The sequence below is a fragment of the Sminthopsis crassicaudata genome, chromosome 2 (genome assembly GCF_048593235.1).
Source record: "Sminthopsis crassicaudata isolate SCR6 chromosome 2, ASM4859323v1, whole genome shotgun sequence".
Taxonomy (NCBI): Eukaryota; Metazoa; Chordata; class Mammalia; order Dasyuromorphia; family Dasyuridae; genus Sminthopsis; species Sminthopsis crassicaudata.
Window position 1 is genome coordinate 577,148,259 of NC_133618.1, and position 22,275 is coordinate 577,170,533.

General features: G+C 45.5%; 1 protein-coding gene across 4 annotated transcripts in view; it reads right to left on the bottom strand.

The window, feature by feature from the left end:
* Positions 1-329: 329 nt before the first annotated feature.
* Positions 330-22,275, bottom strand: part of FBXW4 (F-box and WD repeat domain containing 4) — a 118,720-nt gene continuing 96,774 nt past the window's right edge. For 2 of the 4 annotated variants that reach the window (XM_074295387.1, XM_074295386.1), the window contains exons 6-9: positions 15,328-15,393; positions 2,635-2,775; positions 1,354-1,495; positions 330-1,137 (exon numbers count right to left, since the gene is read on the bottom strand). In XM_074295387.1, coding sequence (XP_074151488.1) covers positions 1,021-1,137; positions 1,354-1,495; positions 2,635-2,775; positions 15,328-15,393 — 466 coding nt within the window. In that variant the 3' untranslated portion in view covers positions 330-1,020. The remainder of the gene's footprint in view (positions 1,138-1,353; positions 1,496-2,634; positions 2,776-15,327; positions 15,394-22,275) is intronic. The other 2 variants (XM_074295389.1, XM_074295388.1) reach the window with 1 other exon arrangement.

Here is a 22,275-nt window from a genome sequence, read left to right on the forward strand (position 1 = left end):
AAGAGTTGTAGTGCATGCTCCCTACCCTCATTCCAAGGTGGGAAGGGGATGAGACGAGACTTCACAAGATTATCAGTAGAATTTTAAAAAAGGACACTAGTAGGCAGAAGCTACAGCTCCTAGAAAGGATATATAAAACGTGGAAAAGACAGGGGAGAACACAGGGCAGTGACTACAGCATGATAACGTTCTATAAAAATAGAACTTTTCCTGCCCAAAGTTACTAAGGAAGCTCTGGTCAAGGTAGGAAATGGAAGCTAAGAATTGGGACCTAATTTTTCTACCCCTAAAAGCAAGCAAATCTCAATCTGCTAATAGAGTTGCCAGAATCCACATTAACAGCTAAGGTTTATTTAAAAAAATAAATTAATTAAAAATATAATTTCCCATAGAACCCCACAAACAGGGCCAGGCCAGAGAGACTGGCTCAGAAATCAAACCAGCTGAATCTCCAATGTCCTCTGGTCTGCCTAAGGAGCTCAGGATCTGAATGCTTTCCAAAAAGGAGTCCCTACTCTTCTTCCCTCCCCAGGGGCTGGGCTTATTTCATCTACACATGGTCCTGATTGAAGAGTTGAAGACTGCTCCCGTCCAGCAGGAAGGATAGTTAGAGAAGGTAGACAGGATACATGGGATGACAGGCCAACGGGAAAGGCTACGAAGGTTTCTTATGTCTTTGCAGGCTGATCATGGAGGCTCAGCGCACATGTTGGAGTACTGATCAAACTGCCTCAGGGTCCTGCAAAGACAGAGTCCCCAGTCCAGACCCCACTCTTTTAGATTAGCAGGTTCCAAAGTGGTTGGCTGGCTTGGGTATGGACACAGGGAAAAGCCCTTCTCCCAAATGGAAACATCAAGACTACCAAATGCCAATGGTCTTTGGTTTAAAAGCACAGAGCCCGGCGATCACAGGGTCATTTGGCTGCTCTCTTCAGGCCAGGACTAGGGAGGCTGATCTTGAGTAGGCTTTCTGCCTGGTCTTGTGTGGGGAGGGGTCAGTTTACTGTGAAGGGGAGCCAGTCACGGAGTCTTGAAGTCAAGAACATGGAGGGCAGAGGCTACTGCTGCATAGAGATGGGTAGTGCTGAAACGCAGGCAGTAAACGGGGCTGCTGGTCGGAGATGACAGTGAGAAAGCCTGTGGGGACACAAGAAGGAGGAATGGCTCACCCAGATAAAGGAGGGGAGATCACGGGTGGGTTCCCATTGGATCTCTGTATCCCAGGATCCCTCCCTCCTCCCGGAGCTTCCCTACTTGCAAGGAGCTGGGGCTGAGAGAGAGCCAGGCTCAAGGGGGAAGTCGAGGCAGGCACCAAGAGCCCTGGAAGAAACAGGGAGAGGATGAGAGACTCACATGCAGGCAGCCTTTCTGGCGTCGGTCCCACAGCCGCACCACGCCATAGTAGGAGGAGCCACTGGCCAACATGTGATTCCCGTCGCTCTGGACGCAGTAAAGGGCACTGTCATGGGGCTCCTCCCACTCCATCACGCATTTCCTTTCCAAAAAAAGGAACACAGGATAGTCAAGTGCACCTCATCACCCAAACCCACTAACTAATGGACTCGGCACCAAACAGTCCTAGTGTTTTTGTATCAGAGAATGGCAGCACTATAGAGCCTGGCCTACCTAGGAGAAGGGGGAAGTCTGAGCTTTCAAATATTTAACCAAAACAACTTACTGCAGAAAAAAAACAACCCAAAAACATAATTTCTCCCAAGAATAATTGTGTCTGACTCCAGAGTTTTTTGAGGGTGAAAACAAATGAAGATGAAAAAAAAAGAGTTGGGCAGGGGGTCTTGATACAAGGAGTCCAGGGTGTGAAATCTCCAAGTCTGCAGATACCATTTTAAAAGAAAGTCAACTTGATGGGAAAGCCATTTAGGGCTATGTGAACGGTCAGATAGGGGCAGTGGCAGAAGAGTCCTGTAGAAAAGCACAATGTCATCCATGTCGGGGCTGGAGAACTTCCAAGCTAGGACTCTTAGAAAGGGACCTGATACCACCGGACAGACTGACCCCCGGGAGGCTACGGCCACACAGGCCACACAAAGGTATGGACAGATGCCCCACACATCCTCCCGGCCTAGGTCTTCATCTGCTCCTGTGCACAGGTCATGGGTCTGCTGCTCCTCAAGGAGGTAAGACCCCAAGATGGGCACCCAGAATAACTCCCAGAGTAGGAGCAACAAGGGACAGCGCTGAGGACAAATTGAAAGGCCGGTGACTTCCATCAAGAAAGGCAGAGGCTGGGAAGGGTCAAAATCATCTCTCAAATGGTTAACACAGAAAGTCTGTATCCACAAATCCAGAAACTCCGGAATGAGTTATCTGCTTTGAAGCCGGAGCATGTGAAGTTTAGGGCAAATTAAAGGAAGACCTAATTCATCTAGAGGGCTCATTATCTCTAGAAGATATATTACAGGCAGAAAATACACATGGATCCAAGTAACCCATGTCCGTGAGTAGCGACACAACCCCTAGTTACACTCTTAAGCCTTCTTCCACAATGGTTGAAACGAGCTGGAGCTCTGTGTTCCTTGACCCCAGAGCTGAGAGGGGAGACAGACAGCCGGGGACAGGCCGGCAAAAGCTGCACAGGGCGCCTAATCCTACCCCCTCGGGGGCCGCACTTACTGGGAACTGGTTCGGATGTCCCAGTATCGGATGTAGGTGTCGTAGCCGCAGGACAGCAGGGTCGAGGGTGTCTCATACAGGACATCCAGCACTCCGGCCCCTCGGTGAAAGTCCCGGCCCAAGTGTGTCATCAGCTGCCCACTGCAGAGACAGAGAGAGATGAGAAGGGGCGAGTCCGGGGCGTCGTCATCGTGTTCAGCCCTAGGGATACCCCCCCAACCTTCAAGTGCCTGCAAACACAAACTCTCCTGGAGCCTCTGTTTGGGCTGAGGTGCTCCCCCTTTCCCGGCAGGCCACCTAGAACAAACAAAGCAAACTGAGTGGGCCTAGGTAAGATGGTGAATTAACAACCTCATCCCAAATCTATCTCCCTGCCATTTCTGCACCTGTGTGCCAGAGGATACTGGCTCCACCACTGGGCCCCAGCTTGCTTTTTTCCTGCTCAGGCCCTCTCACAACCCCCTCAGAAAGGGCTCAAATGCAGCAGGAGGTTCAGCCTCGCCAGTCACACCTGCTTGCCTGGCCGCCTGCTGCCCAGGCTGACTCCCTCTCAGGACAATGAATGGGCTGTGCCAGAGAGGTCAGGATCTCCCCACACACATGTGGTTATTTTATAGTCCTTGATCCCATGGGTCACAACAGCTCTGAGCTGCCCCAGCCCAATGCCTTAATTCCTCCCTGTAATCTGGGGCTCAAACCTCGTTGGGGATAAAGACCACACAAAGGGAAAAGGGGAGTTTCAGGAGATGGTAAAACAAGTAAACACCTTTGTATCTGGGGAGAGAAATCGCTGAGAAAACAGCTTAGCAGCAGGGCCCTGTGGTTCCCAGCTCAGAAGGCAAAAGCCCCCCAGCCCCAGCCCCGGCCCTGGCCTGGCCCCCATCCTTCTCTCTGCAACAGCACGCCTCTGTGATCACAGCTCCTGGCCTGCTGGGCCCAGCCCGCTCCCCCACCCCTGCTCTCCAGAGAGCAGATTACAGGGAATAACAATTTCTTTGTGGCTGTGTAATTCCCTCCGTGACCGCGGCAGTGGGCAGCCACCTAGTCCCTGATGCCAGACCCCTAGCAACCATTTAGGGAGGCCTGTTGGTCCTAACAACGCCCCCCAACATCAAGTGCACCTGTTAATCCCTCCCACCCTGGGTTAGGTTGGGCCGCCAGGATACTGGGTTTTGTGTTTTTGCAGGATAGGAAAGGAAAAAAGGAGAAGTCGAGTACTGAAGGCTCCCAACACCACAAACCCCCAGACCTGACCCATTAACTCCTTCAGGGAGACAGAGTAGTGTTCATACCTGTAAACAAATCATAAGGGCCTCCAGGCTTTAGCTTTGGGGATGTGGGAGAAAGTACAGAAACCCTGAGAGGAAAAATAAATCCTCTGGGAGAGGGAGAAAAGCTGACTGGAGACCCTGAAGGATGGCAGAATAGCCACCTGTAACATGCTCTGATTGTCATTCCTCCCAGAACTTCCAAACACAGAATTATAGCCCTCAGCCACACTGCCTTTAAGACTGAAGAACTTGGGGACAATTTAGCCAGTCACCAGAGAATGAGGAGGAAGACCCTTTAATAAGAAAGCCACTCCCCACCCCTGGTCAGCACCCACCCTAAGAGGGAGGACCACTAAAGAGAGGACTTTCCTTTCCCTCATTCCAGGACCAAGAGAGAAGCGTCTCCTGCAAACGGTGTCACTGCCCAACTTAGATAATATGAGCAGAAGACGCAGGTCTGCTCAGGAAAGAGACTCCTCACGCCTCTGGGGAGTCCAGAGCAAGGCTGGGCAAGAACTTTGTCGCCTAGAATCACCTCCTAATCTGACCAAGTGGTGGTTCTCTGGCTGGGCTGGGCTGGAGCCTAGCTTGGGGCCGCCTCAGTTGACAGTCAGGCTGTCCTGACTCTAGTGGGTGTAATCCCACCGGCAACCCGGCCCTTGAGCGCTTGCACAGAGGCTCCGGGGACTGTGCTACTGAAGGGGGGGGGGGGAAATTGGGTCCCGTTTGGTGTACTCCTCCCCCTCCCCACCTCCCATTAGTGAGGTGGTGATGAGTGACTGAGGGGCTCTCTCCTTTAATCTGGAGAAGTAATTTCATGTTTGTTTGTTTGAAAGAGAAGATGAAAGGCTACGGGGGTGGGAAGCAGGCTTGGAGGGTAATTGGGGGAGAAGGGGGAGAGCAGGCCCAGCAAGGACTGACTCACCCATTCCGAGGCATTAGTGCCTCGCCAAAGTTGGAGAGGAAGGGAGAGCACAAGTGCTATATTCTCATCTAGCAGAAGCTAGGACCACGGCTCTAGAGACCCACAGACCCCATGGGCACAGCAAACGGCTGGGAGTGTCAGGCTTTGGGCACTGATGAAATTCAGACTCAACCCCTCGCCTCCCAGCCCCAAGCTGGAATGTCAGCACCAGGGGCCCTAGGAGTCAGGGACAAGTGCAGAGACCCCTACAAAACACGTGGACCCAAGCGGCGGCCAGCTGCAGAGCCCCGGAAGGCTGGGAGTGAAGGGGGTCAGGACTGGAGAACAGAGGTGGTCAGGCTGGAAGTTTGCCCCCCCCCTTTGCACTCGGGTTCTCTGAATTGACCACACACACTTCAAATGGTCCAATAAAAAAGATACAATTTCTTTTACTTTCTTGCATCAGGACTCTCAAAGTTCTGTTGTGTGGGTGCCCGTGAGGTTAAGTTCAGAGTATAAACGGACACATTGGGCTCTGGGAAATGGCCCTTCTCTTCAAATAGAGCCCCAGCAGTGCCACAGGCTTCCTGCTGGGGCTTTGATTTGGGAAAACAAACAAAAATGGCACCGTAGACACCCCTCCCCACCACCACACAAGCTCCCCCCATGATCATCCCCACCACCAATTTAACTATAAAACCACTGTTGGCTGCTGGGGCAGAAGAAGGCTAGGGGAAGGGGGAGGGGGACTGCCCTGACAATGGCCCCAAACTTTGGGGAAAAGGGGACAAAACAAGCTGTCTGTCTCCTTGTCTTCCCTCCTCCCAGGACTCTTTTCTTAGCCCAAGTATGTTCTTCGAAAAAACGATTAGATTGCAATTTGTATAACACAGTGACCCCCAAATTCAGACATTTCACCCCTTTTCTCTGCAAAGAATGTCAAGAATGCTCCTCAGCCTCTCACCATCCAGAGGAGGAGGAGGGGAGGAGGGCTGAGTCCCTGGCTTCTAGCACCACTTGTGTGGGAACTGGGCAGCCATGCCGGAGCCCCTCTGGGTTGGGCGGGGAGTGAGGGAGAGCACTGGGGGTCTCCTTTAGTGGAGCAGACAAAAACCTAAAATAAAATCTGGATCCCAAGGCAAACAAAGCCATCTGCTTTCGTTAGGTATCTGGCTAGTGTGTAGGGGGGACTCCCCATTCACCTCCTTTTCTCTCTCGACTACCAATTCTCTTTCGACCCAGGGAAAGATAAAGACAGATTGGACCATGTGTGTGAGCCTGATGAATGAGGCACTGCCTGGGATGGAACCTTCTCTTCATTCCCTCCTTTTAGGCGTTGTTTTCCAAGAGGCCTAAGAAGTAAAGCTAGAAGCTAGTTCTATTTTGCCCTCATGCTTGTGGGAATCAGAAAAAAGGATGGTGGCCCTCTCCTATAAAACAGCTGCCCCAGGAACATGTTAGCAAGACAGAGTTGGGCAGGATCCAAAAGGGAATATCTTGACAATCCATCCCAGAGGGAAAGGATTAAAAAATATTTATTGTGAAAAATGTTCACTTTAGGACAAATGGGGCTATAGCTATGGAGGGGTAAACAGGGCTGAGCTGAAGGCATAAAGAAAGCCTCCTTGAAGAGTAAGTTTTCAACATCCACTGCCTCAAAACTAGAGCTATTTGGAGAGATCTAAAGAGAACACGATCCTATTGAGAAACCCATACCACCCCACTAATGCGGCAATGACAAAGCAGCCATCCATGCCAAGAGGAGAGGAGATGCAAAGTCCCAAAACCCAAGGCTTCCTTCCCTAGACACAAATTCTCCTGATCTTTTCTAAAATTCACTAGCTCCTTTTGTCTAGTCCACCCCCAAAGTTGTATAAACCTCAGGAAGTTTCTGCTCCTGGGGCAGTTCCTCTCTGAAAACCCCTTCCTACAGGAAGCTTTCCCTGACCAAAATTCTCACTTCACTCCTCACTCCACCTCCCATGTACTTAATCCTTGTCCTGTTTCTAGTTTTGCTGCTTTCCCCCTACATCATCATGTTTTTTTCTGTCATTTTCACATGTTATGTCTGCATATGAGTGTAAAATTCTAAATCATCAGCATCCCCATCCAACTGTGTACATTTAAGTACGATAAAGACTTCCAGAACCCTTGTCCTCCCTGGGGAGAGAGTGGAAGAGCTCCCACATCAGTGAGCGTATGTCCTGCAGGCCCAAGAGGTCTCGGGTCGGGGGGAAGAGACTGCTAGAGGTGGGTGACTGACAGGAAAAGTGCAGTAGAATAGGGCCAGGGATTTGGAATTAGGAGATGTGGGTCCAACTCTCAACTCTGCCTTGTATTATTTATAGTAAGAATAAGTCCTTTAACCTCTCTAAGGCTTATATTCTTCATTTGTAAAATGGGATTAAAATTTGCCTTCCCTTTTCACAAGGATGTTAGAAAAAATGCTTTATAATTCTTTAATAATGATGATTATAACGATCCTGTATAGAGCTTTTTGAGATTTGCAATGCACTTAGAAATATTCTCTCATTTGACTTTTACAACAACCCTGGAAAGTAGCTGCTATTATTATTATTATCCCCGTTTTGCAGATGAGGAAACTGAGGCAGACAGCGGTTAGGTAACTTTTCCCAGGGTCACATGATTAATAGGATCTGAAGCTGATTTGAAGCTGAATCTAAGTCCAGGGTTCTATCCATTGCGGCACTTGGCTGCTTTCACAGTTGTGATGTTCTACCAGGAAGCATTACTATATTCATTAACTTGATGATAAACAGAATCCACGACTAGAAGCAGCAGCACAGAGTCAGGAATCCGGAGCTTCAAGAGACCTCAAAGGGCCTCTAGTACAAGAGATGAGCAAACAGGGGTTGGGGGAGGCTGTGACTGGCCCGCAGTCACACAAGCTACATCCCACGGACAGCGGGGTCACTCTTGCTCACCTCACAGGGCACAGCCCGACAGGGGCTGATCGGGGCACAAACGGAGCCGCTGCCTTTTCTAAGTCACCCCAAAGCTGCACCCGTGAAGCTGGTCCCCCCCCCATCAGCCGAACGTAAAGCCCCCGTCCCTTCCTCCTTTCTCGCTGCTTTAGTTCTCCCTCACTCCCCCTTGATCCTGCCCAGAGCATTCTCTCTCCAGGCTCTGCACACCTGAGGAGGAGGGGTGGGGCAGGGCGGGCAGGCTGGGTGACCGGGCAGTAAGGGGTCGGGCCCTGGCTCTCCTTCTGAGACAAACAGAGGCCGGCAGAGCCCCTGCGGTCCCCGTCCGCAGGCACGCACCCAGAGGCGCCCAGGCCAGCACGCGGGCGCGCACACGTGTTCAGACACAATGGCTCAAAGGCCCATCGTGAAGCAGCCCACTTTGTACTGCTAACAAGGGGAACGTAATTACAGGAAGGGGGCAGCCGGGCAGATAAAAGGATACAAAATTTCAACATCTGTTGCCATAAAGGGATAAGGAGAAGTGAAACGGCAAAGTATCAGTTTGGTGTCAGAGCCGGCAAAAAGCCGATTTCAAAGAGTTGAGGGAAGAGGGGACTGGGGGGGGGGGGGGGCGAGAAAAAGGAGAGAGGAAAAAAAGAAAGAAATTACAGGGTTCCTTAAAGAGGTAAAAAGAAAATGAAAAAAGCTGTTGTCACTAATACTTTCAAAGGAGAGGGCAGGTACTTTAAAGACGGGCTGTTCCCCTAATCGCTCTAAGCAGAAGCTGAGGCCTCCTGTGCACAGGGATGCCGGGGGAGGGGAGGAGATGGGATGGGAACATCCTGCCCGAGGGTCACAAGCCATCCCAGAGCGGGCAGGGGCCACATCCGCGTCCTTCCCCTCCACTGCAGAGGCTCGCTGGCTCCCTCCCCACCTCCCCACCTCCCGAGCCCAGCAGCTGTTTGAGGCTTTGACTGTGCTGACCTGGGAGAGGGCTCTCCTCACTTGCTCAAACAAGCCTTAAACTCAGGACGACTTTCAAGGAGAAAAAGGAAAGTGTACTTGAGAGGCTGAGGGGCACAAAGACAAAGGGAAAGGCAAGAATGAGGGGGTGCCCGGCCTCTTTCCACTTTTATGAGGCACAGGGGAGCTTAAGGGGAGAAAAAAGAAGGAAAATACCTAAAAAGCTCAGAGTAACTGAGGGCCACACTTGGTCCTCAAAAAAACCAAGGTCCCCAGGGCGGAAAATGAGAAACACAGGGAGCCCATTGGCCAGCTGGTTGTTCTTAGGACGCGGAGCAGGCCCCACCAGCAAAAGCCAGCAGAGGCCGGTTAAGAAACTTAAAAGGAAGAGATATTTAGATTAGAATTCATGAATGGTCACAGCTCAATTCTGACTCAGACTAAGAGGAAACCGACAGTCCTTCATGCTCACGGAGCTCATCCTTTACAAGGGGGATAAATATGAACACAATAAATACAGTATAAGGTAGGTCAGATAAATGTGATAAGGAGGTCTAAAACCAAAGAACTCTAATAAAGCCTGAAAAGGAAAAGACTCTTCTAAATTAGAGTGAAGGGTGTGAGAGAGAATCATAGTGGGCTTCATAGCCTATGACCTTTGGCCCTAGAAGAAAAAGATTTCAACAAGATTAAGAGGGAGTACATATGTATTAAAGCAGCAAATGGCAAATTAATTATCAATCAATGGACACTGGAGTACTTGAGGGCCAATGCCAATACGTAAGGCTGAGCTGGGATATGCAAATTTGGGCCTTGGGCTGTGTTAGCCAATATCTGATTAAAAGCAAACAGACTAGCAGTGTTATTATTATTATTATTTTTTTTTTTAGAAAAGAAACCAAATGCACACATTAGGAAAGCTCCCTAGAGAATACATGAGGGGCAGGCCTTCCATAAAGCCCATTATATGTATTTTGCACAGCCTTTAGGGTATGTTGAGCATTCAGACGGCAGCTGACAAGATCAATAGGTGGAAGCTGAGCTCTGCAGCCCTTCACATCGCTCAGGACACATAGTTAACCAAGATTTTGTTCACATATGGCCAGAGGAACAGGAGATGATGGGCTTATTCTTAGGGATTCCTGCTCAGCATCTCAAGAGAAAGATGGCTGTGGCAAGTCCCTCTTCCTGGGATAAAGGGATAGGTCTCCCCAACAACAAACACACACTCAGTAGTAGCTACAACTATAACCCGAGGCTGATACTGCCCGAAGCGAAGGAGATCAAGGCACAAAGGTCATTGGCCTCAAACCCTTAGGGAGTGTATTTCAGCCCCAGAGGTGGAGCCCCAGACCACCTACTTAACTGGCAAGGTCCGGGAAGCCCACTTGGGCTTTTTCCCTCACCCACAGAGAATACTGGTGAGTCAATTTATAAATTCCCAAAAGTTCAGCGATGACCCCATACCCGTGTTCCCAGGTAATGTCAGAAGAAGAGAGAGAAAGCAAAAGCAAGATCTCCTTCCTAATCCAAGAAACCCAGAAGTGTTAGCTCGGAGGGGCCAGAAGAAAAAGAACTAGCTGTTTTTCAGAACAGGCACCGTGTCGATTCTCCCTACCACTCTCCACACTTGCATCACTCCCCTAAAAGTGCTGGGTTCTGGGTGCAAAGGAAACAGGAAATGAATTCCCTGAAAGGAAACCTGAAGGAGTCATGAAGGCAGGAGTTGGGGGGGGGGGGGCTTCCTGCTCCTGGCAGGATGAACATCCAGCTAGAAGCCTCCTAAATTGGGGGGTACTGGACCTTGGAGAGCGAGCAGAAAGGGCACGTAAGGAGCATCCAGGGGAGGCTAGAGAGCCAATACCCATCAGCTCGGACACTGGGAGGAGTGCGATCCTAACCAATCTGTGCCTGGGCCGCTTCCCCATAACAACAACGTTAGTGCTGAAGAGCTATCCCTATGCATATAGTTACACATAGTGGCTTCTTGCCCCCGTCATTTGTTCAAAAGCCCTGGTTAAGTTCCCGCCGTGAGCTAAAGACTCTGCTAGACTCTGGCCTTGCTCTCAAGAAGCTTCCGTTCTTTGGGGAGAGGCAGCTTCTGCACAGGGGCAGCAGTAGCAGGAGATGGCCTTTGGGAGGTGCTCCCCGGCCCCCTCCCAGCTCCAGCCCTGTCCCTCATCCTTCAGTCCATGAAGGGAAGTTTTCAGAAGTAAGAAACTGGCAGGAAGCAGCCAGTCTCGGAGCAGGTAGCTGGCAGGAGAACTACTGCTCTGAGAAGACCCTTCCTCCTTTCTGTACTCCTCCCCCCTCCCAACATACATGAAAGGAAAAATCCAGTGGCTCCTCGCATTTCAACTGTGACAGGTTAAAAGCAAAGAATCCGTCCCACACTGAAGCCAGAGCAGCCGGCCAGGTCCTGCCGGCAATATTGTTCCACCTTTCGGATTGGCCTGTCAGTCAGGCTTTGGCTTTATTGAAAGATCAAACTCCATCCTGCCTGTTCATTACCTTAATCCTATTTTCTACATGGCTTTATTATCTGTTTGGGCTTCTCTGGGAAAGGCGGCAACAGAAGTCACCCTCTCTCTGTCCTCCTGCCCCCCACCCGCTCCTGCGCCTAACCCCCTCAACAGCAAAGTCCTCCATTAGGACCCCAAGTCCAAAGCATACTTTCTGGCTCTAGTTTTTTGAGTCAGAACTTGAAGTAAAATAGGGCCAGTGAGTGGGAAACAATATATCACCTCCAAGGTAACAATTGAAGTGCTTCTAATCCCAGGAAGACTCAAGGAGAATGCCCAGTTCCAGAAGAGAAGACTCACTCTGTTTAACACAGGAGCTCAAATTCATTTTTGTACAAATCTAGTTCAAAACACATAGGTTCAAGTCCAGCTTGAACAATAATACAAGAAACTTACTTTCTTCTAATAAATATTTATTGAATATCTACTATTTGCAAGGTCCTGGGCTTGTTGCTATGATCAGTGGATAATTTCTAAAGTCTTTTCTAATTATAAATTCTGTTATCCTATGATTCAGTTAAAAATTTGAATTTGAATTCAAATGTAACTAAGGGTATGATTTGGGGTTCTCTCTTCAAATCAGGGTTTCAAGCCTCTCACTAACAGTCCCTACTGTAATGATGGTGTCTGCAAACTACAGGGGGAGTGTTAATGTGATCATATCTGGGCTTTGTGAAATGAAAGGGTCATCCAAGGGGGTTCCCTGAAGTCCCATTTTCATGAACTTCTGTCATCCACCATGATTTTCTTATCAGCGGACAGAGTCCAACTCACTTTCAGGTGACAATTCAATCAGGATTTGCACCAGCACCACTAGGAATAAAAGCCAAGGCATCTAGCTTCTTCCACAGCACTTGCTTCAGGTCAGAAACCCAATGAATCCACAGAACATATGGAGATCTGGACTCTGCCCCAGCCCACTCCTCTTAAGAAATGAATAAGATTGCTATCTTCGGCAGAGCCATTGACACACCATTCCACTTTCTAGCACCTGGCAGGAACTAAGTTTTCTGATGAATAACTTGAAAGGGCAACTAGTTTGTCAACTGAAGGGGGGGGGGGAACTTGCATCAAGTATCTGTTGAGGTAGTCATGATATCTAGAGAACTTCCATAAACATGTGATGCCAAAGGCTACTCCTCAATGGGCAAGTGGTTTAAGGGGACCAACAAGGGATAGGGATTGGATGTCTAATTTCAATGATAGAAGAAATTCCCCATATGAGAAAAATTTCCTCTACTACTGCAGGTTAGCACCTTCCCTAATACTGATTGTCTTAGAGAGCTGCCCAGATTCATATATACCAGGAGTCAAACTTGAACTGGGGCCTTCCTGGCTTCAAGGCCAGCTCCCCACCCACTACACCACACAGTCAAGAACAAACAATTCTCAAAAGAATCACAAACCATTAAGAACAATAGAAAATAATGCATTAATAGTAATGCAAATCCATATAATTTTGACTTCTTACTTCACACTCAGCAAAGTGACAAAAGAGGGGGAATAGTCTATATTGGAAGGATTATGGAACGACACACTTGGTGCATCACCCTTTTGGCACACTTGGTGGATCTATGAATTAAAGACACTAGCTAACATTTATATAATGCTTACTATATGCTAAGCACCGTGCTAAACACTTTATTTATTTTCTCATCTGATCCTTACAACAACCTTTACAAGTAAGAAAATTGAGGCAAACAAGCTAGGTGACCTGCCCAGGGTCACACAGCTAGTTAGTGTCTAAGGCTGGATTTGAACTCAGGTCCTCCTGACTCCACTTACTGTACCACTCAGATGAATTAATCTAGTCATTCTGGTGTGATAATACCAACAACGTGACTAAAATGGCCATCCCATTTGACCCAGTGGGACCTATTAGGGTATAATACTCCAAGGCAATCAAAGATAAAATAAAAGCTCCTATAGATAACAAACTATCATTAGCAGTGCTTTTTGTAGTAGTAAAGAACTAAAAACAAGTGTTTATCTTGTGGGGAATGACTAAGCAAATTATATGAATGTAAAAATAATGTTTTATCATAATGACTATAATGATGTAAACAGGGGAAAAAAAAATCAAAACACTCGAACTGTAATGACCAAAGTTGGCTCCCAAGAAAAGAGATGGTGGAGGATACAGATGTGGAACTTTATATAAAATGTCAGACGTTGACATGCTGGTTTGTTTTGTCAAATGACTTTTTTTCTTGTTCATTTTGATTCTTTGTCATGAGGAAGGGCTCTTTAGATGAGGAAGAGGAAAGGGAAATATTGGAAAATAAAAATAAGATCTAACAATACAATTAAAAAACATTTTATAGCATCTGCTTTTGTGGAGTAGCTGTAGCCCTCACCCTCTTTCTTGGAGTAAGACAGACTGGGCTGAAATGAAAAGTACAACAAAGAGAAGATCTAATTCAGATCCAACTGATCAATGATGGACAGAATCAGCTACACCCAGAGAAGGAACACTGGGAAGTGAGTGTAAACTGTTTGCACTATATCTTTCTACCCAGGTTATTTTTACCTTCGAATCTAATTCTTCCTGTGCAACAAGAAATTCGGTTCTGCACAATATACTGTATCTAGGATATACTATAACATATTTAACATGTATGGGACTGCCTGCCATCTAGAGGAGGGGGTCGGAACAGAAGGGAGTGCAAGGGATAATGTTGTAAAAAATTGCATATGTACTGTCAAAAAAAAAAAGGTATAATTATAAAATCAATTTAAAAAGTACAATATCCCTGCTGACCTTTAACTTTTCAGAAGTTCTACCATCTACCATCTTTCTCCTCTCAGGTCTTTAGCTCCTCCACTTGGCTCTGACACAGAGCAGTTGCCACTCTATGTGGCTGTGTCATCGCTTTCACCCTGTGGGCAGATCACTGAGATCTGATTCCCAATAGCTAAAAGATCTCAGGGGCCTCTTCACAAACGAGTTGGACTGTATGACATTTAAGCACTGAGCTTTAAGATGTCCCTTCCCTCCAAAGTGACAAAAATACAAGTCAAATAAATTGCACAGCTCCCCCAAGCTCTTCCTGGACAAGAAGCACAAAGTTTCAGAGTCAAGAGACAAAGAATGGCAGGGCAGTCTAATGGTAAGGTGCAAGGAATGGCACTCAAAGCAGACAGTGTTTAACAAACAAAATGTCTCCACTGCAAGGGCATCTTCAGGAAAAAGGAGATATGGAAGAGTGACCTCTCCTGAGACACAAACAGTCACAGGGACCACAGGGTTGGAAAAGAAGCCAGGCCACTGACCATTAGGTAAGTGGCCAAAGAGCACAAGCAGGCAGTCTGAAAGAAGAAATGTAAGTTCTCACAGACTGCTCCAAGCCACTAAAAAGAAAAATAAATATGACAAGCACATAGAAGGACATGGCGCTCGAGATCCTCATTCTGAGACCTCCTTCCCTCAGGTTGATCCCTCCTCAATCTCTTCAGGTGATTTTTCCTCCAGCTTAAAGTCACAACACGTGTACCTGAGGCTCCTTTCTGGCCCTTTTCTCTTCACCCTTTCCCATGAATTCAGTGGGAGACAGTCAATGCCAGAAATGGAGGAGTTAAACGCCAGAAAGCCGGTTTCACAGGATGGAAGAGTATTTTGTAAAGAAGAAATGTTTTCACCAGTTTAATGAAATGTGGTTTTTTAAAAAAAAGATTAAAAAATTAATCAGATGGAAACATATTACTGTTAAAAATAGTCAGTACCTATTTTAAATATTCTTTATAACTTTTTTTCATTTGTTTGAAGGCAGCACAAATTTCTTCTTAAAAAAAAATCTGTAAAGATAAATGGGGTTGTGTGGACACAGTGCTAGGAGTTCCTCAGGAGAAAGGTCTATAAATCCAAGTTATTATAATAATAAATTATAAGCCCAATTATTTACATATTATAAATTATTTCAACATCCTCCTAACCACGTGACAAAGACTGAGGATATTATGTCTCCCACATATGAGGTTGTCCTTGGACCATCCACCTGGAGTAAAGGTAGAATCAGAAAACGTCTAGTTTTTTTTCACCTTCTTTGTTTCCCATCCCCCAAATCCCTGCTGCAGAGGGAGGCATGCAACTCAGAAAATTCTCTTACCTAGTGAGGTCCCAGATTCTTAGGGGTGAGACATGTCCACAACAAGCCGTTCCTGTCACAAAGGAGCTGCCAAACAAAGTGAAAATACAGTCAGGTCTAGCTTGTTGGAACTTGTGGCAAAAAAAAAAAAAAAAAAGGCAACACAATCTGAAATGTCTTCCTCATTCTCCAACAGATTTCAAGGTCAAGCTAGAATTGGAAGACCAGTGAAGGAATAAAGAAGAGGCTGGGGGGAGCGCCCTGGCATGTGGGAAAGCACAGAGACCAAAAATGGAAGTTATCTACATCACTATAAACGTGCTCATCAATGTTACTTCTAAGCCTGACACTTTGCCCCGGACTAGATTCCCAATCAAACAACTCTGCAGCATCCGTGTAACAAAATAGATAACTACAACTTTCTAACTGAAATCCAATCTGGTCATTTGGGAGAGTGTGAATTTATTCTGCATCATTTCAGTTTCCTGTGCTAATTGCATTCCTTCCCATCCTAATTACACTTGGTGAAAACTTTCTTCTCTATAACTTCATTTTGGGGGGATACTCATTATTTCCAAGGCGAAGGAGTGTTAAAAGGACTTGGAAATATAATAATTGGGAGAAATATAATAAATTGGAAAAGCTAGAAATTGTGACAATGAAAAGATTTACGTGGAAGGCAAGAAACATGGCTCTGTTTTAAGTTCCGGGTCTGTTTTTGCTCCCGTGTTCTAAGCCCAGTGCCAGTTTCACTGGCCCGGCGGCATCCACGAGGAAGACGAGGCCCAGAGTAGTGACCTGGCTAGGGGCAGGCCCGGAATTAGAAGTTACCGCAGCAGTGTGCTCTGGGCAGTGTCCCTGGGCAGCAGCTTTGTTACATGACCACAGGGCAGGGCCAGAGCACCAGACCCGCAGAATTAAATAGCAAGCAAAAAAGTTGAGAACAGCAGAGTCCCGAGTTCCTGAGGGCCGTGTCCGTACACGTCCAGAATGGGGGGGGGGGGGGAGCTGGACACGGGCTCTCCGGGCTGGTGCTTGGCAGAGAACAAACAGTGATAATGATACCCTGTTAACAATGAGGGGAAACAGCAGTTCAACAGCACCCAGCCCCAGCACCTGCTGCTCTCTGATCCCACTGGTTTGATGGGAGAGATAAAATTCTAAGGAGAACCATCCTGTAGAAAGCAAAAGCACTGGGGCAGGGAGGGAAGTATTGGGGGGAACGCGGGCAAGTCACTGATTTATAATCAAAATTGCAGAGCTGCAGGTTCAGTTTTCTAGAACCAACAAAAGTTCTTCTTGCACCATTCTTACCCCTCTGTTTGGCTACCTGGAGCTAATTCCTCAAGCTATGTGGTTGGCTCCCATTGCTCCCGCTTAAGCTGGGGCCGCCGCAGCCGAGTCCCGGCATGCCATTGTTGACCCCCAATCGGGGAAGCACCTTCCTTCTGGGGAGCACTCTGAAAGATGAAGCCCCGAACTACAAAGCCAGGGAGGTGTCATGCCCCCGCCCACCCCCTGCCTGGACATTTTTCACTTTAGTGTAATCCATTAATAACTGGTAAAGCCAATTACCTGGGGTTGGAAACATAATAGCTGCTTGGAAATCATTCAAGCAAGCAATTGGGCTCTTCAGAACTTTGAGGGGGTGGGGAGAAGCCATCAGAGACACAGGCATTTCTTAAGCAGGTCTGTAACAGACCTCTGACTGGCTATAGGTCTAAATTAGTGACAAGGTAAGTCAGTAGGGAGGGAGGTGGGAGGAACCTGAAACTTTAATCCCTGCCACTCCAGCAACGCTGACCTCCCAGCAGGCTTGGGAAGGGTTTGAAGCCCATCTCTCGCCTCCCTTCCTTTCCCCACTGTCTGCCCGCCCGGAGAACAGGAACGGCTCCGAGGCTCACGGTGCCCGGCAGTGTCTTCTATTGCCGAGGCGGTCTGTGAAATGAGGGACTGGCTCTTCAGATCTAATCCCCACCCAAGCAGCCCCTCTGCCCTCCGGATTTCTTAAGCAGTAATTGCAGGGCTGCTCATGGGGGACTCAGCTACTTCAATATTCAGTGAGTCTGAGAAGAGCCATAACTAACAATTCTAAAGGCCCAAGACAAACACCACATACGGTGCCTTTGAGTGAACTTTCAAGGTCAATTCAGTTAGGCTAGGAGGGAATGAGGGAGTCATTCTTACAGAAGGAACTCAGGCCTGACTACCCAAGTCCTGGAGAGGAAGGGATGGCTAGGAGGAGACAGGCCCACGACACTGCCTTCCACAGACAGATTCCAGCACCATAAGACAATAGAGCAGGGAATGAGGGGTGGAGATAATACAGAGGCAAGAGTCTCTCTGGGGTAGAGGCCAGCCACAGGCTAAGGGAAGAAAACACTATCTTCTTGTAGTTTCCTTTCTAAAATTCATTATTCTTGCCAACCAGACAGCAAGTTTTTGAGTTTTCAAATGAAATTATATTTGTAAAAAGCAATCACCACAGTACCTGGTAGGCATCTTGTAGGCACATAAATGCCTATGTAAATGTTTACTCTCTTCCCATTCACTCTTCCCCTTGTGTCTTAGGGAAAGTATATAATTGCTATTAAAAAAAAAACTTCTAAATGTCAGTGCCCTGGAACAAAGCCTTGATTGGCCCCACTCTAGTAATAGTTGCAATTGTGCTTATTATTTCCAGTGGTACAGATTTGAGTCTTCCCATTCTGTATGATTCTTCCCATAAAACCTCCATGGCCCTGTACCCAATGAAGTAGAGGCCTTCTCTGAGTCCCGATGCGGCTCGTGCCCTGGCCCTTCTCTTCACCTCACTTGATTTTTGATTGATATCTTTTACACTTCTGTACAGTTTTTGATTGGGGATATCATACAACCTATCGATGCCACAAAATTTCTCTATGCGGCTCTTTGGGTGACCCATAAAGTTCGTTCTTTGGAGAGTATAGCATTCCATGGTTCTACTACCAAAAGCATACTAGTATTAAAAAAAAAAAGAGAGAGACTTCATTTTGAGAAGACTGGGCTCACTAAAAGCACCCTTTCTTTCCTCAAGTTACATTCTGGGCCCAATTCTTTGACAACAAATTAGCTCTATGAACTATCTATTCAATAGTATTGTTATAGAATACCAGGACAATGGTCTGGCCAAACTCTTTGGAGTGATCACAGAGCTCATTTAGGAAGCTCTACAGTGTTTTAGGGCATAATGAAATAAGCAAGTCTTCAATATCAAAAAGAGTTCATCTATAAGGAATTCCTTTTCCATTTTGCCTGTGTGTGTGATAGAGGATGGCAGAATAAATCCAGATCTGGAAGGGCCTTTAGTACAATCCCCTCATTTTTCAAATGAGGTAATTAAGTCCCGGAGTGGTGAGTGCCTTGCCCATGTAAGTAGCAGAATCGACCTTTGAATTCAGAACTGGAGGATCCATGTTAGCACTCAGTGCTCTTTCTATTGTACCATACGCCTTCCGTCTTCTACAATAGCAAACACTTTCTGTATTCAAAATTATGTTTGCACAGATACAGCAAAATTATGCAATGATCAATTATGACAGACTTAACTCCTCTCAGCAACGTGGGATCCAAGACAATTCCAATAGATTTGGAATAGAAAATGCCATCTATATCCAGAGAGAAAACTATGAAGACTGAATGTACATTGAAGCACAGTATTTTCACTTTTTCATTTACTTTTTCTTTCTTACGGTTTTTTTCCCATTTGGTCTGATTTTTCTTGTATAATATGACAAATGTGGAAATATATTTAAAAGAATTGTACATGTACAATACTATATCAGATTGCTTGCTTCTTGGGGAGGGAGAAAGAAAATTTGAAGCACAAAATCTTACAAAAATGAATGTTAAAATTATCTTTACATATATTTAGAAAAATAAAATAATATTGAAGAAAAAATTATGTTTGCTATTAATCTTCCAAGAAATCATATAATTTTAACAAAAACATGGAAGATACCCTACTTGAAGGAGAATTTTTAATGCAGTCCAAAGAATCACTTTCAGTGGTTGGCAACATCTTCAGCCCTATAGCTTTTCCTCCACTGATGAGCTCTTTCCTGAGCTCCATTTGAGAAAATAGCCTCTACTATTACCATCATGTTCTTTTCAAACTCATACCAGATCATGACACCCCAGACCATCTTGTCCCTATTTGGGCAAATATGTTCTATTTTTATCACCTCTACTTTTCATTTCTCTTTTTTATGTTGTTTTTACCAGCTCAATTCCTTGGGGGCAAGGACTGTCTTCCTTTTGCTCCTTTTTTATATACTACATTCCAAAACAGTTCCTGGCACAGAGAAAGTGCTTAACATATACAATATCTACCCATTTTTTTTATTAAGACTTTTATGGATGCTTGTATTCCTTTCTTCTCCCTTCCAGAGCACTTCTTATAAAAATTTTAATAAAGAATAATAAAAAATTAATTAAAACCAAGAAATAAAATTTAAAATCTGATATGTCATATTTACATTCATTCCAAATGCTTTTTTTTTTTTTTTTTAAATCAACAGGCAGAAGCAGCATGATATAATGGATAGAGAACTGATACATAATGATTGTGTGACCTTGGACAAGTTGTTTAATTATTTTTTTTTCCTGAGGCAATTGGGATTAAGTGACTTGCCCACGGTCGCACAGCTAGGAAGTATCAAGTGTCTGAAACCAGATTTGAACTCAGGTCCTTCTGACTTTAGAGCTGGTGCTCTATCCACTGAGCCACCTGGCTGCCCTATCATTTAATTTTCTTAGAATTAAAAGCAACTCTCTAAAAACATAAACTGCAGAAAGATGCCAGTCAACTTGCATTTGTTTTTGTTTCCTCTTCTAGGAATTCTCTGTAACAATAGAAACAAAGGAGCTCCTATTCCTACCTCTAATCAACAGTCTACCTAGTAGCTTCTAATCCCACATCTTCTAAAAAGATATGATCTGCTGGAGAATATAATTTGTGAAAGCCTTAGTATGTGTGTACATTATTCTCACATAGATTCTAAAGAAATAAAAATCTGTAATTACCAGTACTTATTTTCTTGATTGGCCTTTTGGGGAAGGGAGTAGTAATTTCATTCATGATTTTCCCCCCCAAAATTGGCATTCTTGCTTTCAATTATTCTGAAAATCAATCCCTTAGGGCCCTCAAAACTGTTTTGTCTGGTATGAACCTCCTCCTCTGGGTGCAATAGGTCTTATCCAGCTGCTCTTTGTTTTCTTTGGGGCCACTTTTTAAACTTTCTCATATTGCACATGAGGAAAAAATGATGTTAGAATTTTAAAATGTCACTGATAGAGAAAAGAGTTCATTATAAAAATCTTGGCAGATCTTTTCTATTATTGTTTGTCCATTGCTTGTACTCCCAGTTTCATCCTTATGTGTTGTCAGGATGATATGGCATATGTAACTAGATTTCATGCAAAAGTTTCTGTCACTTCGTCTCTCTCCACCTCTTCCTGTTGTTTTAATACACAACACCATTCATAAAATTCTGCTATCTTCCCTCATAAGACTTTCACATACAAGTTTATATTCTAAACCAGTGTTGCCTTTGACTGTCACAGCTGTCCATGCAGCAAGAGGTTGAGTCTTCCCTGACCAAAGTACTTTCTAGGCTCTCTTGGTCACCTCTATGCACTTTTAATGATCCTAAGCTTTTCTCTGGAACAAAACCCATCTTTTAATACCAATATTCTTCTGATAATGCTATCTAGCTGCAAACTGTGGAATACAACTCTCTAAAGAATTAGAAATATTAAGTCTCTTATGTCTGTTCCTTTGTCCATTTTGCATTTGGGAGGGCAGAGCATTTAAAGCTTGTTTAAATATATCTCAGGGGAGAGGCATGCCATACTAACTTTTAATAATCAGAAAATAACTTTTTTAGAGAAACTAGAAAAATTTTTGTGACTAGAAAATTTTTTTGTAATAATAGCTTTTTATTTTCCAAAATACATGCAAAAATAGTTTTCAGCATTCACCCCTGAAAAGCCTTGTGTTCCAAATTTTCCTTCCTCCTTCCTTACCTCTCCCCTCCTACAGACAGCAAATAATCCAGTACAGATTAAACATGCCCAATTCTTCTAAACATATTTCTACATTTATTATGCTGCACTAGAAAATAAGATCAAAAAGATGTTAGGATTCTTACAAGGTGCTAATAAGTCACTGGAATAGGACAGAGACAATAGTTATCTAATTTAGCATGGTTCAATATGATTGATCTGACCCTACAAGGAGATGTTCTGGGCCAGAACTTGAAACATGATACTGAGTGGAATTGAGGAGACTATGGTTAAATCTAATTTAGCATTGATTTAATCCTACAACAAATAATGGTTTCCTAGTGATATAATGACTGGTGTATAGTCAATGTGGGACATATAAGCAAGAAGCTCTCAGGACTTCGGGAGAACTTCAGGGAAGCTCCAGGAGATTCAGAGTCAAGATTCATTTCCACTTCCACGTTTATGCTGGCTGGAGACATTCAGATAAGAGCTCTGGGAACCAAGGAGAGAGGAAGGCATCCTGAAAACTAGCCAAGCTCCAAATGAAGGAGATAAGATTTTGAAAGAGACAATAAAGGATCTGGACTTTAACTCCTGGCTGCATTTGTAATGTTCTTTTCTCTAAATTATAAAATCGTTCTCTTGGAGCAGATTTCTTGGAGGGCTTCTGGAGGCAGCCTTAGTCTCAGTTCAGAATAATCACTCCAAATGCAGCCAGGAGTCCGAATCTTTTACTGTCTCTTTCCAAATCTTATTTCCTTCACTTGGGGCTCGGCTAGTTTTCTGGAGGCCTTCCGATCTTGGTTTCAGTGTTCTCCATAGGACAGCCTGCCACCACTTCTCTGTCTTCCTTCCTTCTGCCCGAGTTGTGAATCTCCTTGACTGAATCCTGGCTCTGAATCTCCTCCTAGAGAGTGGGCTTGTTGAATCTCCCGGAAGTAA